Here is a 17446-nt window from a genome sequence, read left to right as displayed (position 1 = left end):
AAAAGAACACAATCCAAAATATTTCTGAATCAGCTCATTTTATGATTGTTTAGCTAATTAGAAGGTGGTTGGTATTAAATTCAGACGGTTATTTTGTTGACATTTTAGTGATATCCAGTCATTTTTTATTGATAAGTAATTGTTTCCAGAATAAATAATTATGGAATTTGAATATCTACGTTTTTAGTTTTAGTAGGCTTTTTTTCAGAGTCTATAAAAGTTGTTTATTTACAAACATTTAATGTTTCCTCTTTCAATTCCAGATTTCATTTTCAATGACAAATCGTGCTGTCTCTGTTCGAACGACAAGTCAGACAAAAAACAACAAAAACAAGCCAAAATATTACAAAAATGAGACACAAAATGACAAAAGAACAATGAACAAAAAAATTACAAAGTGACAAGGAAATGGACAAACGACAAAAACGACACAAAAAAGACAAAACAATGAATAAAGCAAAACACAAAATGGCAAAAATAAGACAAAAACCATAAGCAAAACAAAAAGGAAACACAAAACGACAAAAACAAGAAACAAAACAACAAAAACTTGAGAGGAACTACAAAAGTCAGACAAAAAACAACAAAAACAAGACTAAATATTACAAAAATGAGACACAAAACAACAAAAAATTTGACAAACGACATGAAACAAAACAAAAAAAGACAAAAAAATTCTACAAAAAAATTACAAAGCGACAAGAAAATTGACAAACGACAAAAACGCGACAAAAAAACCCCCACAAAACGATGAAGAAAGCAAAACAGAAAATGACAAAAATAAAACAGTAGTTGTCACGTGGGGGTTTCCCTTATGTCAGCTGAGCACCGGGACCGTACCATTAGCCTGCCGTGCGGGGGACATCATATTTAAGACTGGATGTGTTAAAAAATAATTACACCTGAATGTATCGGAAAACTATAATTATTTGAAACGTTTCTAAACATAAATAAGGGGGTTGTTGAAGTCCACGGCTTCGGTTTTAGAGTATTTCTGTGTCGTCCACACCCGCAAACCGTAGACGCTTCCAAAGATGGCGGCCGCTCCTGTCAGTGTGGAGTGAAACTTTGCTATTTTTAGTCGGATTTCCTCCATTCTGGGACAAATTCGGCCAACTGCTGTCGTCTGTTTATCACAGTAAGTGTTTTCTAGACACGGAGACGTTTGGTGGTCGTCGTCAGGACCGAGCGGCGTCGCTGTGAGCTCCGTTTTCGGTCGGCAAACCGTCGGGCTTCCCTGAAGTTGAGAGGCTGACATTGCGATCGCACCGACCGCTGCTGTCACCGGATTCACCGCCGAACCGACGGCTGAGACCGGCCCGTAGCTAGCTAGGTCCCCGGCCACAGGGCGTCGAAAACCACTCGGCTTGTTTCCACTGAGCTGGATTCCGCGTGGGAAGAGGAAGGTCGGAGATCCTGAGGACGTGTCAGTGGAAATAAAGAGGTGGTGTTGGATGTCACCACCGCTCAGTGTCGCACCGAATCTGGTTTGCTAGCCCCGTGTGAGTACCGTTTCCCGGCTTCACCTGTTTTCTGGCCTACAGTCACTCACCTGGGCAGTGTGTGTGTGTTTAGACTTTAACTAGCTGCTCTATCTGGACAGCGTTACATTCTGAAAGTGTTTCTGTCTTGTTTGCCACCGACATGATTGTAGTTTTATTAAGGGAGTAGACGAGTGGTGTCCAACTTATTCTAATCCAGGGTCCACATCCCACAAAAAATGGGACAAACGACACGAAACAAAACAAAAATGAGACAAAAAATTAGAATTCGCCAAAAAAAATCTAGAAATGACAAAAATTAGACCAAAAATGACAAAAACGAGACACAAAATGACAAATACATGAAATAAACAACAAAAGTCAGACAAACAGCAAAATCAAGACAAAATATTACAAAAATGAGACACAGAATGACAAACACGAGGAACAAAATGTGAGACAAATGACACAAAACAAAAATGAGACAAAAAAGTTAGAAAGCGACAAAAAAATGGACGAATGACAAAGATTAGACCAAAAATGACAAAAGTGAGACAGAAAACGACAATAAAATAGAATAGCAAGACAAATGAGACAAAAAACCCCCACAAAATGACAAGAATAAGACAAAAAACACAAGCGAGACAAAAAGGAAACACAAAATGACAAAAACATGAGACGAAAGTCAGACAAAAAACAACAAAAACAAGACAAAATATTCCAAAAATGAAAAAATGACCACATGTTGGACACCCCTGGATTAGATGAATAGGTGGCTTCTTTTGCCTTGAGTTTTCAACATGGGACTAATAATTACGGGCTCATGATTGGAACCATTCCACTTTCTGTTTCCAAACACTTTTAACTTTCATTTCCTTGCTTCTCTCTGACGAACAGCCATCCTGGCAAATCAAATGGAGAAGCTCCAGGATCTCAGCCAATCGGAGCTGCAGGAGCTGCTGGACAACCCGGAGAGGGTGGAGTCTATGGCGCTGGAGTCCGATGAGGTAAAGATGATGCTTCACTGTTGGCTTCCCATCTTCACATCGCTGTCTCAGAGTTGGAGGAAATAGTTTTATGAGGAGTTAAGAATTTAATTTAGAGGTGTTTGGTAGGATGAGCTGGACTGTCATTCTAATTAATAAAGTAGAAGAATAGGAAATAAATTTGTAACAGCAGCATGTTAACATAGAGAGGTCAGGGGTGTCAGCATGCGGTCTGCGGGCCAAAAGCGGCCCTCCAGAGGGTCCAATCCGGCCCTCAAAGTGTAAAAATTCCAGAGAAGACATTAACTGCAGATTGTAAATTAGTAAAACTATAAATTTAAAATCATTTCTAGACCATGACAAGTTGTTGTGATCAGAAAGTAAAATACTAGATTGTTCATTGTTCTTTTGTCATTTTGTGTCTCATTTTTTTAATATTTTGTCTTTTTTTGTTGTTTTTTTGTCTTTTTTTGTCTGATTTTCGTGTCATGTTTTTTGTCATTTTGTTTGTCATTTTGTGTTTTGCTTTATTCCATCTCGCTTGTGTTTTTTGTCTTATTTTTGTCACTTTGTGTTTTGATTTATTCATTGTTTTGTGTGGCATTTTTGTCGTTTTGTGTTTTTTGTCTTGTTTTTGTTGTTTGTCCATTTTTTTGTCGCTTTGTAACTTTTGTCTCTTTTTTGTTTAGTTTTGTGTCGTTTGTCAAATTTTTTGTCATTTTGTGTCTCATTTTTAAAATATTTGTTCTTTTGTTCTTGTTCTGTTTTTTGTCTGACTTGTTCGTCTGATGTTTTTGTAGTTTTCTTGCTGTTTTTTGTTTGTTTGTTTTGTGTTTCCTTTTTGTCTTGTTTGTGTTTTTTGTCTTTATTTTTTTCATTTTGTGTTTTGCTATATCATTGTTTTGTGTGCCGTTTTTGTCGTTTAGTGTTTTTTTTATGGCAGTGTAACTTGTTTAATTTTTTGTCCAATTTTTTGTCTAATTTTTTTTCTAGTTTTTGTTTTATTTCGTGTCGTTTGTAAAATTTTTTGGCATTTTCTCTTGTTTTTGCAATTGTCTTGTTTTTGTTATTTTTTGTCTGACTTTTGTCTTTCATCTCTTGTTTTTGTCGTTTTGTTTCTTGTTTTGTGTTTCCTTTTCATTTCGCTTGTATTTTTTGTCTTATTTTTGTCATTTTGTGTTTTGTTTTATTCGTTGTTTTGTGTCTCGTTTTGTGTTTTTTGTCTCATTTTTGTTGTTTGTCCATTTTTTGTTGCTTTGTAACTTTTTTGTCAAATTTTTTGTCTCTTTTTTGTTTTGTTTTGTGTAGTTAGTCAAATTTCTTGTCATGCTATGTCTCATTTTTGTAATTTTTTGTCTTGTTTTTGTTGTTTTTTGGCTTTCTTTGTATGACTTTTGTCTCATGTTTCTGTCGTTTTGTTTCTCATTTTTGTCATTTTGTGTTTCATTTTTTTCTCACTTGTGGTTTTTTCTTTTATTTTTGTCATTTTGTATTTTGCTTTATTAGTTGTTTTGTCTGCCATTTTTGTCGTTTTGTGTTTTTTTTTGTCTCGTTTTTGTTGTTTGTCCATTTTTTTGTTGCTTTGTAACTTTTTTTTTAATCAAATTTTTTGTCTCTTTTTGTTTATTTTGTGTCGTTTGTCTAATTTTTTTGACATTTTGTGTCTCATTTTTGTAATGTTTTGTCTTGTTTTTGTTGTTTTTTTTTCTTTTTCTATCTGACTTTAGCCGTTTTGATTATATAGTAAAACTGGTCCGGTCCACTGGAGATCAAACTGGGCTGAATGTGGAACCTGAACTAGAATGAGTAGGACTCTCCTGATCTACAGCTATAAGGATCGTACATAATGAGCTCAGAACTGCGTGAATAATGTTCAAAGTCAGCCGCATGTTACTCCTTGATAACATCCAACAACTGTTCAGAAGTAAAATTAGCAAATTATGAATTAAGAAGAAATGTTTAATTTAAAAATCCACATGCTCGTTTCACCATGAAGACTAGATGTTCAATATGTGACTCATTCTGGATTTGGTTGTTCTGTTTCTTTTATGCTACTGTAGCATGTCTGAAATACATCAAATAAACTAAATTAAATGACAAACAGATAGAATAATAATTCCCTATGCTTCTTCACCTCAGATCCAGAACATCCAGCTGGAAAGAGAGATGGCGTTGGCGTCGAACCGCAGCCTGGCTGAGCAGAACCTGGACATGAAGCCTCGTCTGGAGACACAAAAGGAGCTGCTGGTGGAGAGATATTCTCAGCTGGAGGCCGTCAGAGAAACCTACAGACAACACAGCTCCCTGAGAGGTAGGGCGACGATGGGCCAGTGGAGGATGAATGCATGGACTGTTAAATGTGATTATGTCGGTCCAGTCTTTGGATATGTCACCAATGTTTTTCTGCAATCCACCAGAAGAGTCATATTTATTAAACAAAAAATCCCTGTTACATCTCCATGTTTCTCCGATTAACAAAGGAAATGTTTCTCTTCAGTTTTCTTTAACTGTTTGTCCATTCTGTAAACACGATTCAGAAGAAAAGACCTTTACATTCTGCCTTTCCATGGTTCAGTATAAGACACGTTACCGTGCCGTGGGTTAAACAGAGGCAGTAAAGGTTTTATTATTTTGTAGAGCCAATTTTTTTACAGTCAAAAAATCTCTCATTTTTGCAATATTTTGTCTTGTTTTTTTGTCTGACTTATGTCGTTCATCTCGTTTTTTTGTTTTGTTTCTCATTTTTGTCGTTTTGTGTTTCTGTTTTCTGTCTCGCTTGTGTTTTTTGTCTTATTTTTGTCATTTTGTGTTGTGCTTTATTCGTTGTTTTGCATGCCATTTTGTGGTTTTTTGTCTCGTTTTTGTTGTTTGTCCATTTTTTTGTTACTTTGTAACTCGTTTGTCTAATTTTTTTTGTGTCGTTTGTCAAATTTTTTGTAATTTTGTGTCTCATTTTGTAATTTTTTGTCTCGTTTTTGTTGTTTTTTTGTCTGACTTTTGTCGTTCGTTTCGTGTTTTTGTCGTTTCTCGTTTTTGTCGTTTTGTGTTTCCTTTTTGTCTCGCTTGTGGTTTTTGTCATATTTTTGTCATTTTGTGTTTTGCTTTATTTGTTTTGCGTGCCATTTTGTATTTTTTTGTCTCATTTTTTTCATTTGTCTATTTTTTTTTGTTGCTTTGTAACTTGTTTGTATAATTTTTTAAATATTATCGTCGTTTGTCTCTTTTTTTGACGTTTTGTGTCTCATTTTGTAATATTTTGTCTTGTTTTTGTCGTTTGTCCATTTTTTTTGTTGCTTTGTAACTTGTTTGTCAAATTTTTGTGTCTTTTTTTTCAATGTTGACAACTTCCTGTCCCTGTCTTGACTTGGAGGGGAGGGGCAAGGAGCTGTTCATTTACATCTCATTTGCATACAAAATGTGGCTGATTTACATATAATTTGCATACCAAGGAGTGTTTGCCCGACTGCATACCTGACAGCACCTGAGATCTCTGTTTGAAACTTAAAATTTAATCCCTCTACTACAAATATCTGAGCTATCATCTGAAACTCTACAGCTCCAAAAACAGAATATAAAAAAGGCTGTTTTCATAATGTAATTAAAAAGTTCAACTTTTACATATTCTATATCAGGGTAGTCAAATTCATCTTCGTCCAGGTTCCACATTCAGTCCAGTCTGATCTACGGTGGACCAGACCAGTAAAACCACAGCAGAATAACCTAGAAATAACCACAACTTCTAATGGTTCCTTTGGTTTAGTGCAAAAATGTTCACATTTAAGGAATTAGCTTTTTACTGAACCTCATGAAAAACCTGAAATTTCTCAAGAAAAATAAATTCAGTTTCATCAACATTCAGCCTCAGCTTATCATTTCCACATTACAACTTCCAGATCACAGAGTGTCTACAAAGAAACACAACATTTAGTCATCTGGAACTGAACCATAGAGGATTTACTGGAGGATCAAAACCACAAAAGTCAGATGAAATATGACAAAAATGGGGACACAAAATGACAACACAAAAAAGGGAAAAAAGGTACGAAGCTAGCGAAAAAATGGACAAACGACACAAACAAGACAAAAACTTACACAGACGACACAAACGAGACACAAAAATGACAAAGCGAGAAACAACACGACAAAAAACTCAAACGAGTCAAAAAGGAAACACAAAGCAACTAAAAGCAAGAAACAAAACGACAAAAACATGAGACGAAAGTGAGAACAAAGAGACAAAACAAAAACGACAAAATACTAAAAAAGACACAAAATGACAAAAGTGAGGAAAAAAATGACAAAAAATTTGATAAATGACATGAAACAAAAAAAGAGCCAAAAAAAGATACAAAGCAACAAAAAATGGACAAATGACACACACAAGACAAAAAATTACACGAACGAGACCAAAAAAATGACAAAAGCAAGAAACAAAACGACAAAAACACGAGACAAACGACAAAACGCAGACCAAAAAAAGACAAAAAAACAAAAACAGGACGAAGTATTACAAAAATAAGACACAAAATGACAAAAAATTAGATAAATGACTCGAAGCAAACCAAAAAATGGACAAAAACGATACAAAGCAAGAAAAAAATGGACAGACACAAACAAGACAAAAAATTACAAAAACGAGACGAAATGACAAGAAAATAGACAAAAAACACAAGTGAGACAAAGACCAAAACGAGAAGCAAAACGACAAAAACGTGAGACGAACGACAAGTCAGACAAACAACAAAAACAAGACAAAATAATACCAAAATGAGACACAAAATGAAAAAAAAATTAGATAAATGAGTCGAAATAAAACAAAAAAGGTACAAAAAAATAGATACAAAGCTAACGAAAAGACCATGACAAGTTGTTTTGATCCTAAAGTAAAATACTGGATTCAGGTTCATTGTTCTTTTGTCATTTTGTGTCTCATTTTTGAAATATTTTGTCGTGTTTTTGTCGCTTTTTATCTGACTTTTGTCTCGTTTTTGTCGTTTTGTGTTTCCTTTTCATCTCGCTTGTGTTTTTTGTCTTATTTTTGTCATTTTCTGTTTTGCTTTATTCGTTGCTTTGTGTGCCATTTTTGTTGTTTTGTTTTTTGTCTCGTTTTTGTCATTTTAATCATGAATCATTGTGCTTTTGTCATTTGTCTCATTTTTTTGAATATTTTGTCTTGTTTTTGTTGTTTATTGTATTTTTTGTCTGACTTTTGTTGCTTATCTCATGCTTTTATTGCTTTGTTTCTCATTTTTGTCGTTTTGTGTTTCTTTTTTTGTCTTGCTTGCGTCGTTTGTCCATTTTTTTGTCGCTTTGTAACTTTTTGTAGAATTTTTGGTCTCTTTTTTTGTTTCGTGTCATTTGTCAAGTTTTTTGTCATTTTTTGTCTCATTTTGGTAATATTTTGTCTTGTTTTTGTAGTTTTTTGTCTTTTTTGTCTGACTTTCGTCTCATGTTTTTGTCGTTTTGTTTCTCATTCTTGTCGTTTTGTGTTTGTGTTCCATCTTGCTTGTGGTTTTTGCCCTTTTTTTTGTCATTTTGTGTTTTACTTTATTGGTTGTTTTGTGTGCCGTTTTTGGCAGTTTTTGTTTCTTTTCTCGTTTTTGTTGTTTGTCCATTTTTTTGTCATTTTGTGTCTCTTTTTTTTTTAAATAATATTTTGTCGTTTTTCTTGTTTTTTGTCTTTTTTAAAGTAAAATCTTTTATGATTCAGTTCCAGATGACTAAATGTTGTGTTCCTTTGTAGACACTCTGTGATCTGGAAGTTGTAATGTGGAAATGATAAACTGAGGCTGAATGTTGATGAAACTGAATTTATTTTTCTTCATGAATGTCAGGTTGTTCATGATGTTTACTAAAAAGTTAATTCCTTAAATGTGAACATTTTCAGAATGTACTTTTTTGCACTAAAACAAAGGAAAATGCAGTTGTGGTTATTTATTAGTTATTATGTTGTGGTTTTACTGGTCCGGTCCACTGGAGATCAGACTGAACAGGTTTTTTCTGCGCTGTGCTGGAATTATTGTTTGATTTTTATCTCCTCAGATGGGATGGTGGGCCAGGTGTCTCCACAGGCGTTGTTCTCCAGACTACAGACAGAGGGCGGCAAAACGGAGGCAGAGTCAGAGGTTAGTGTTCACCTTTCAAACACACCCTCACTGGCCACACATGCCACTTTGTTAGGTACCCTTGTGAGAGTGAAGAAGAAGAACGGAGAACTGCCATAGCAGAAAGGTCACAGTAGAACATCCATCTATGAAAGAACCAAAATGTGTAATTAATGGGTCATTTTGCCTTGAAATTTAACGTTGTTATCGTTCCAGAGTTAGTGTTTGAAACAAATCTAAATGTTAGTGCATGAAACAGATGAAGACTTAGTGGATCGTCTACGTCAGGGGTGTACAACATGTGGCCCGCGGGCCAAAAGCAGCCCTCCAAAAGGTTCAATCCAGCCCTCAAAGTGTAAAAATTCCAGAGAAGACATTAACTGCAGATTGTAAATTAGTAAAACTATAAATTTAAATTCATTTCTAGACCATGACAAGTTGTTTTGATCATAAAGTAAAATACTAGATTGTTCATTGTTGTTTTGTCGTTTTGTCTCATTTTTGTAATATTTTGTCTTGTTTTTGTTTTTTTGTCTGACTTTTGTCGTTCGTCTCATGTTTTTGTCGTTTTGTTTCTTGTCTATGTCGCTTTCTGTTTCCTTTTCGTCTCGCTTGTGGTTTTTGTCTTATTGCTGTCATTTTGTGTTTTGTTGCTTTATTCGTTGTTTTGCGTGCCGTTTTGGGTGTTTTTTGTCTCGTTTTTGTCGTTTGTCCATTTTTTTTGTTGCTTTGTAACTTGTTTGTCTAATTTTTTTGTTTTGTGTCGTTTGTGTCATTTTTTTTTGACGTTTTGTGTCTAAAATGAGTTCGACACCGCTGGTCTAAACGGATCCCTTACTGTTCACCTCAGCAGTAATGCGGGTAGAAGTGTTTGCTGTGAGGTACCTTGAGAAACCAGTTCAGGGGGAGTTTGGTGCTATCTCAGTAATAATCCTGACTTCCTCTTGCTGCTGTCTCGTCTGCAGGCTCTAGCCGATGAGTTTCTGGACGGGTCTCTGCCGTTGGACTCCTTCCTCGACCGTTTCCTCTCCCTGCGCTCTCTCGCCCACAAAAGACGTGTGCGGATAGAGAAACTCCAGGAGATCCTGCGACAGAGAAGCGAGAGCACTTCCGCCGCCATGACGTCATCATCGGGCGTCATCAGCCAGGACGCCGCCTCCACGCCCTCCCCGTGGAATCAGCACACGACGACGGCCTCCACCACCAATCAGCAGCAGCCGAGCTCCAAACCTCCGTCCTCCAGCTACCAGAACGCCTCTCATCCAGCCTCGTCGTCTGCAGGGGCATCCTCTGGGCTGCCCTACAGCCCCTACCCCATCTCCCCGCCGAACCCTCCCCCTGCGGCAGCGGCAGCGGCGGCGGCCAACCCGCCGTCACAGTTCCCTCCTTACCCAGGTTCAGGCTCGCCCTTCAACCCAACAGGGAGCTACTCCGGCCCAAGGCCCGCTTTTGGGCCTCCAGCCTCAGCCGCCTGTCCTTACCCAACTCAGCCCTCCTTCCCCGCCCCTCACGGAGGCTCAGCGTTCGGCCAGTACACCCCCAACCACCCCCAAAGCGGTCCTGCCCCCTACCCGGCCTCCTACAGCTACGGGGGCTACAGCTACCCAGCAGGGCCCGCCTATTCCAATTCTCAGTCGCCAACGGGGAGACCCATCTACAGACCAGGATATGGAGTTCCACAGCAGTACTCTTGAAAGCACTAAAGCTCCTGTCTCTCAGTTCTTCTGAGTTTCCTCCCTCTTTGCTGTTTCACCCTTTTCACTTCCCTCCCTCAGCTCCACTCTCCTGACCCTAACTTCTTCCTTTCTCCTGTGCTCCCACACTCCAGAGGTCTCTTGCTTTACTTCTCTTTGTTGCACTATTTCTCTCTTTCTCCAATGGTCTGTCTCTCTTTCCTTTCCCCTTCCAGTGTCATCCTCACTCGCCCTCACTAGTCTCAGGTTGTTGCGTTGTGTTTAAGTGTTCAAACACTTTATCCGGCCCTTCATGCGCTCACTCTTACCTCTCCTTTCATTTCTAGTGTGTGTATTGCTCTTTGGCAATCAGAAAGTCCTTATAAACACACAAGTGCACTCCCCTTTATGAAAAATACGTGACGAATTCAGTCTTTGTAACACTACGTCAGTGTCAGATAGCCGACTGAACGAGTCCGTCTGTGGCTCCTGTTGGAAGGTTTGACTTTTATCACTCACGGGCTCCAACAAATGGATTTAAAATGGAAAAGCAAATGACTGACACAAAGTAGAACTCTTGTTTAATGATTAATGTGCATGATTGTGTGGGGTCTGTAACTGGTCGGCAGTGGGAATCCAGAATCACAAAGTCACACTTTACTTTCTTTAACCTAAGAAGCTTCTGCTGATGGCAGTGATTCGCTTTGCTCCTTTCCTCTGATTTAATCCTAACAGGAAGTTAGCTGCAGCTTTGTGTTAGCATCAGTGTTTCACCACAAACCGGTGCAGTGAAGTTTGTTCTTCACATTGATCTTCACATCGATCCACTTATTTTTATGTTCATAGTTTTAAAAAAAAAACCTGCGTGGAAATGCCAAAAATTTAGAAAAAATCTTGAAATATCATAGAAGACGTTTTTAGACTTTGTTGTGGAAAAATTCATAAAAGCAATATGTGACCAAGTGCAATAGAAACAGATGAAAAGAACTCCTAATGTTCAGCAGTGAATAGAAATGGGAATCTACTTGGATTGTCTTGGATTGTCTTTGGCAAATTTTCTCAAAATTCATATAAAATTTTCCCCTTCATATCTGGACCGCTAGCTGTTCGCACTGCTAGTTGGGGAACTACTGTAGCTGGAGCATGCTAACGCGCTAGCTAGCTGGGAATCAGAACTGTGAGCTGGGTTTTTTTAGTTTGGGCCACCTGTTATTTAGTTCTCAGTATTGTTCATCATTTAAGAAAGAGTTACTGAAGAGGAAAAACAGGGAAGAAAACATATGTTAGCGAACAGGACGAAGGTGTACGCTGTAACCCAGAGGTGTCCAGCTCAGTTTAGTTCCACATTCAGCCCAGTTTGATCTCCAGTGGGCCGGACCTGTTTTACTATATGATCAAAACGACAAAAGTCAGATAAAAAAAGACATAAAACCCAACCAAAACAAGACATAATATTGCAAAAATAAGACACAAAATGTAAAAAAAGGGACAAATGACAAAACAAGAGACAAAAAAATTAGACATACTAATTACAAAGCGACAAAAAAATGGACAAATGACAAAAATGAGACAGAAAAACACAAAACGGCATGCAAAGCAATGAATAAAGCAAAACACAAAATGACAACAATAAGACAAAAAACACAAGCGAGACACAAAGGAAACACGAAACAACAAAAACATGAGACAAATGACAAAAGTCAGACAAAAAAAAGACAAAAGCAAATTTTTATTAAAGTGAGACAAAATGACAAAAACAAGACACAAAACACAACAAAAAAAGACAAAAATTTGATCAAAAAATTACACAGCAACAAAAAAAATGGACAAATCACGAGACAAAAAAAACAAAACGACAAAGACGAGAAACAAAACGATAGAAACATAAGACAAATGACAGAAGTCAGACAAAAAACAGCAAAAACAAGACACAAAGCCACAAAAAATCTAGTCTAGAAGTGATTTTAAATTTATAGTTTTACTAATTTACAATCTGCAGTTAATGTCTTCTGTGGAATTTTTACACTTTGAGGGCCGGATTGGACCCTTTGGAGGGCTGCTTTTGGCCCACGGGCCGCATGTTGAACACCCCTGTTGTAAACCTTCTCCCAACTACAAACTATTCCCCTGTTGTCGGTTTGGCTACTGATAAACCACTTTCTAGGCCCTCCTGTGTCTAAGTCTCCAAAATAACCCACTGTTCTGATTCTAATAAATGTCAGTGAAGATTTGAAGAAGCAGCATTAAATATTGTCTTTGCATCAGGCAGACCCAGAAACATGAGTTTCCTCTTTGCTCTGGTTTTGGTCCTGAGCTGTTTACTGCTACGTGGAGCATCGGCAGAGTTTTCTTCACTGAAAACTGCCGTTGTCTTAAAATACTGTTGCACTGAGAGGAATAGCAGAACTTGAAAGTGATTTTTTTTGTGGATTCAATACAGCAAGCAGCACCTTTTCCATTATGCATGGTTCTCTGATGCTCTAAAAATAGAGGGTGGTGCAGCTTGGATGAGTCATGAACAACTCTACTGGTGCATATCCCTACCGCAAGGTGTCGCTGTTTCTTTACTGAGACGTTTGTACATTTTTACAGAATTTGCTGCTGTCAGAAACAGATCTTTGACAGAGTATACATGACTCAACTTAAACAGCTAAAGGACACATTAGATCGCGTAACCCAGGGGTGTCCAACTCAATTTAGTTCCACATTCAGCCCAGTTTGATCTCCAGTTGGCCGGACCAGTTTTACTATATGATCAAAATGACATAAGTCAGATAAAAAAGACATAGAAACAACAAAAACACGACAAAATATTACAAAAATGAGACACAAAACATCAAAAAATGAGACAAACGACACAAAATTAAACAAAAAGACAAAAAATTAGACAAGTTACAAAACAACAAAAAAATGGATAAATGACAAACGAGACCAAACAAAACGGCATGCATAACAAAGCAAAACATAAGATGACAAAATAAGACAAAAACCACAAGCAAGAAAAAAAGGAAACAGAAAATGACAAAAAGGTGAGACAAACGACAAAAATTAGACAAAATGAGGACAAAAACAAGACATTACAAAAACGTGACAAAATGACAAAAAATCAGAACAAAACAAAGAGGCAAAAAAGTGACAAAGTGAAAAAAATGGACAAAACGACAAAAACGATACAAAAAAATTACACAAATGACAGAAACGAGACCAAAACTGACAAAAGTGAGAAACTAAACAAAAAATAGACGACAAAAGAGAGACAAAAAAAACACGAAACGACATAAACGTGAGACAAACGACAAAAGTCAGATAAAATATGGATAAAAAAACAACAAAAACAAGACAAAGTATTTAAAAAATGAGACACAAAACGACAAAAGAGCACTCTAGTATTGTACAAACGTAACTCAATCACTGTATCAGAGCTGAAGAGCTTTGGCCTTAAGGCATTTTTCCCCTTCAAATCTCTGGGCTGCCGACATGTTTGGGGAACTAAAGGGGATTGGACCATTTCCAGTGCTAAGAACAGGAAATAGTTTTTAGTTGGTTAGAAGCGTTAGATGTGAAATGTAGACGGTCTAATGAAGGTGTAGGAGGAGTTCTGTGGTCAAACCCTACCTGAAGACACTGATGCTTGCCCAAACCTTCGTCGTTGACACGCTAAGTTGAACACACAAACGCGTTAAACATTTGTCCACTGCATTCTTCTTGTTCCCCCAGAGACTCATCCCTTCTTTGTCTTCCCCTTCCTCCCGTCCATCCCTCTCTTCTGTCCATCCCTGCTCGTTGAAGACGAACTGATGATCCCAGAGGAAAACAGTTTGACTTCCCTTCCATTCGCACTATGAGTGAGAATAAGTGTGGCATGTGTAGTTTAATGGAGTGAACATATCAAGGCTGGCCGTCAGTTTTGTGTCGATTCAATCAATTCAAATAAAATTGCAACTGCAGTGATGTGAGATTCGTAAATAATCCTCTCTCTAAATTTGTATTCTGCTGTGGAAGAACCTAAGCTAAACGTGGAAGTGCTGCCTTGAAGTCGAATACTTTTACATTTCCTCTGAGCAGTTTCTTCAACATTTTCACCAAACAACTATCACTTTACGTTGAAACTTTCTCCTCCTGGTGCTCTGATATCGTCACAAACGAGTGTTTCCAAACGTCACAATATTTCCTTCATCAGTGAGATGAGATGTGGAATGATTGCCTTTGAAACACTGTACTGCTGTTAAGACTTCAGTGTTTTCTAGTCTACCTAGAAACCAAACGGGGAATCACTGGAAAGGGGGTTATTTTGGGATAGGTCGGTAAAAAGCGTACGTTAATGGATTGCATGTCAGGGACTTAAACGCAGAATCATACCAGTTTTACCCAGAGCTGCGGTACAGGACTCTTATGCCAGGTTCAGTCTACATGATATCAGCATTTCCTGACAGACGTTGCTGCAGCTATCGATTATTTTAGTAATCAAGTATTCTATCGATTATTCTGGCGATTAATCAAGTAATTAGATTCCGCACTAGGCATGTGCGTTACAGCATCAAAAGGGGAAGTGAGTGGGCTGTGCAGCAGAAATAACCGTCCTGGACACCAACTCTACATCCCATTGGCTAGTGATATTAGTTTGGTTGAGAGCAAAAGCTGTGTTCCCCTCATTTCATTGGTAGATGAACTCGATTGGCAATGTAGTCCTGTCTTTTTTTTTCGAGCCGCCAAACGCTGGCACCGCACACCAGAATTCTGGCATACAGTGAAGCTACGTGTCCACTAGATGCGTTTTTCCCGCATGTAAATGCGCCGCATCTGAAAATCGCACGCATGGTGGGCGGTCTCTAGCGGGCCACAACATTGTCACGTGACAGCGCCTGAACTTCAGCGGGCCGCTACGTGGTCACGTGACCGAGCTTTCAGCTTGACAGTCCAGCAGATGCGTTGGATAAACACAGCGGCTCAGCCACAAACTTTCTCTTTTATTTCAAAAACACTTCAGGGAAAAGTATTTCTGAAAGCATTTGAGGCGAGAAATAAGCTGCAGCAGCTGAATCTGTCCTTGTTTTAGTTCACTGACGGCTAGTTTAGACGACCATTTAGACCACGGACTGGTTGGGCACTCCTGCCGTAAACAATAGAAAAGCTGCAATGGTTAAAATAGAAGCGTCCCGTCAAATTTAAGGACCCGGTTTGTATCTAATGAAGTCTGGGTCCGGCCTCGGACCACGGTCCGCCATTTTGTGACCTGGGGTCTAGCGTGTAGTTGATTAAACGAAGGCTCGATTCAGAGAATTTTGCCTCGAAGAATTTTAGTAATCGAATTACTCAAATAACTCGAGGAATTGTTTCAGCCCTAGTAGGGACAGAAAATGAACCCTGAGTTTGACTGCTGGTGCTTTTATCCCATGTTGGCCATCATAGTTAGTAGCTACCAAAGTTTACGTGGATGCTGCTAAAAGAACATCTGCCTCCAACTTCAGAAAGCATCACCTTCACCTCCACTGATTCCTTTTATTTCTGTTTTTATTAATAGCCCAGGATTGTCTCTGGCTAAATGTGGTCCCTCTGCTAAGCTAGCCGGTGGTTGTTTTGGAAATGATTGCTGCTTCATTTATGAGGCTGATGGAAAGTTTTGACACTTTCTGCGTAAACCCATTTTTATGGTTAAGTAGATTCCCTGACAAGAAGCTTACATTGGTCTTGATGATTGTTAGCACGCTGTAGCTAGTTCCTGTTGGCTTCCGTTGGTTTACTGTAGGATGAATGAGAGGTCCCACCCTGCTTTCTTTAGTTGGAAGGTCCTGGCTCCAAACAGAACAGTCGGCGCTACTCGTATGCTGCATCATTGGGCTTCAAACCAACCAAAAGATGATGTCACACATTAATACGTCCATTTATTTACACCGTCTGGCGTTGTAGTGGATGAGAACCAGTGCTTCATCTTGGCTTACAACGTCCCAATGACAACCTCACACTCCCTCAATCGTTCTGTGATGTCGACCAATGGGACCACAGAAAGCTTGATGACTGTCCAGACAGGCTAAAGGACAGATGACCCATACTGTCCTCTTCCTGTAAACCACAGGCAGGGCCACAGTCACTCTTTTTGTCTTTCGTTTGGGCTTTAGACATTCAGTAATTCACTAGAAACCCAATAAATCCAAAGTTACCTTTGGACTGCATTGGAGAAAGCAACTGACAACAGCTTCCAGACATCTTTTCCTGAGTCCTCCATCCTGATGGCATCACTAAGGTCATGGATTGGCATGGAGATTGTTGTGACTCTCAGCCAAATCTGACTCAAATGTCATGTAGTCTGAGCCATGCATTATTATAGCCTCATCACGGTTGTTCATTTTCTGAATCATTGCTAAAAGATGGCAGATATTGCTGAACTGAGACGTCCCAAAACCCCTCCTGATCATGAACTAAGAGCCAGTGAGAAGGTTTCTCTTTGGTCACATGGACTGATGGGTGATGTCGTAACTCCGAGCCTCACAAAGTTTGTTTCTGTTCCAAGCAAAGAGCAGAACAGAAACACTAGATCCATGTTGTCTCCCGTGCAGGAGAATGATTTCCACTAAAGAGCCTCTAGACATCATGTGACTGGAACGGCAAACTCAAAATGTTCCCAGCTACAGACCCGGACAACAGAAGTCAGAGTTAACATCTTCTAGTGAGGCAACCCCTGAAGCTTAAAGGAATCAAATGTCCAGTGGCTGGTTGGATTGGATATTTCTCAACCTTCACCTTTCTCATATTAATACAAGCAGAAATGGCATCATGTTGTCTATAATCTTTGGCCAGCAGTTCATCATCTCGTTGTGTCCTCTTCTGCAGTGGTTTTATAGTACAGACGGGGAACTTTGTGCCGCCTAGTGTTGACCTTCACCAACCACCCAACTCCTAATATTGGCTAAAATGGTAGAGAATAAAGGGAAGAGTTGATTCATTTTCTCAGTTGGTGATTTTCTTGAAATTCAGGTCACGCTTGCGTTCCATTTGGATGGATAAGAAACCAAATCTGGCAACATGTCTAGAAACATGAAGAAATGATTGACTCACCATTCTAAGTGGTTTCTAAAGGTCTGCCTTACTAGACCTTGTTAATCTACAACACCCAACCACAGACTCTTTGTCCCTGTAGGGCCTGTGATTGGTTGACCTGGAGTTAGAGCTCAGTGCCACAGATGTCCACACTCTGGGTTTGAAGG

At 38.7% G+C, this 17446-nt stretch overlaps 1 protein-coding gene across 2 annotated transcripts; it reads left to right on the top strand.

Annotated features, from left to right (window-relative positions):
• Positions 1-1012: 1012 nt before the first annotated feature.
• Positions 1013-14200, top strand: LOC129348796 (vacuolar protein sorting-associated protein 37C-like). Of its 2 annotated transcripts, none has more exons than XM_055010235.1 (5): positions 1013-1502; positions 2379-2488; positions 4607-4778; positions 8510-8592; positions 9537-14200. In XM_055010235.1, exons 2-5 carry the CDS (start codon positions 2396-2398, stop codon positions 10263-10265), a joined length of 1077 nt encoding a protein of 358 aa, XP_054866210.1. In that variant the 5' UTR covers positions 1013-1502; positions 2379-2395; the 3' UTR covers positions 10266-14200. The 2 variants fall into 2 exon arrangements, with proteins under 2 accessions (XP_054866210.1, XP_054866211.1); XM_055010236.1 differs by having other exon boundaries at positions 1033-1138.
• Positions 14201-17446: the final 3246 nt, after the last annotated feature.

The sequence above is a fragment of the Amphiprion ocellaris genome, chromosome 4 (genome assembly GCF_022539595.1).
Source record: "Amphiprion ocellaris isolate individual 3 ecotype Okinawa chromosome 4, ASM2253959v1, whole genome shotgun sequence".
Lineage (NCBI taxonomy): Eukaryota > Metazoa > Chordata > Actinopteri > Pomacentridae > Amphiprion > Amphiprion ocellaris.
This window is presented reverse-complemented; position numbering and strand designations above follow the sequence as displayed.

Excerpts from the sequence above, each read along its gene's own strand:
- LOC129348796 (XM_055010235.1), top strand. The coding sequence starts at position 2,396 with ATGGAGAAGCTCCAGGATCTCAGCCAATCGGAGCTGCAGGAGCTGCTG. Across the intron at positions 4,779-8,509 it reads ACAACACAGCTCCCTGAGAG|ATGGGATGGTGGGCCAGGTG; the intron begins GTAGGGCGACGA and ends TTATCTCCTCAG. Across the intron at positions 8,593-9,536 it reads AAACGGAGGCAGAGTCAGAG|GCTCTAGCCGATGAGTTTCT; the intron begins GTTAGTGTTCAC and ends TCTCGTCTGCAG.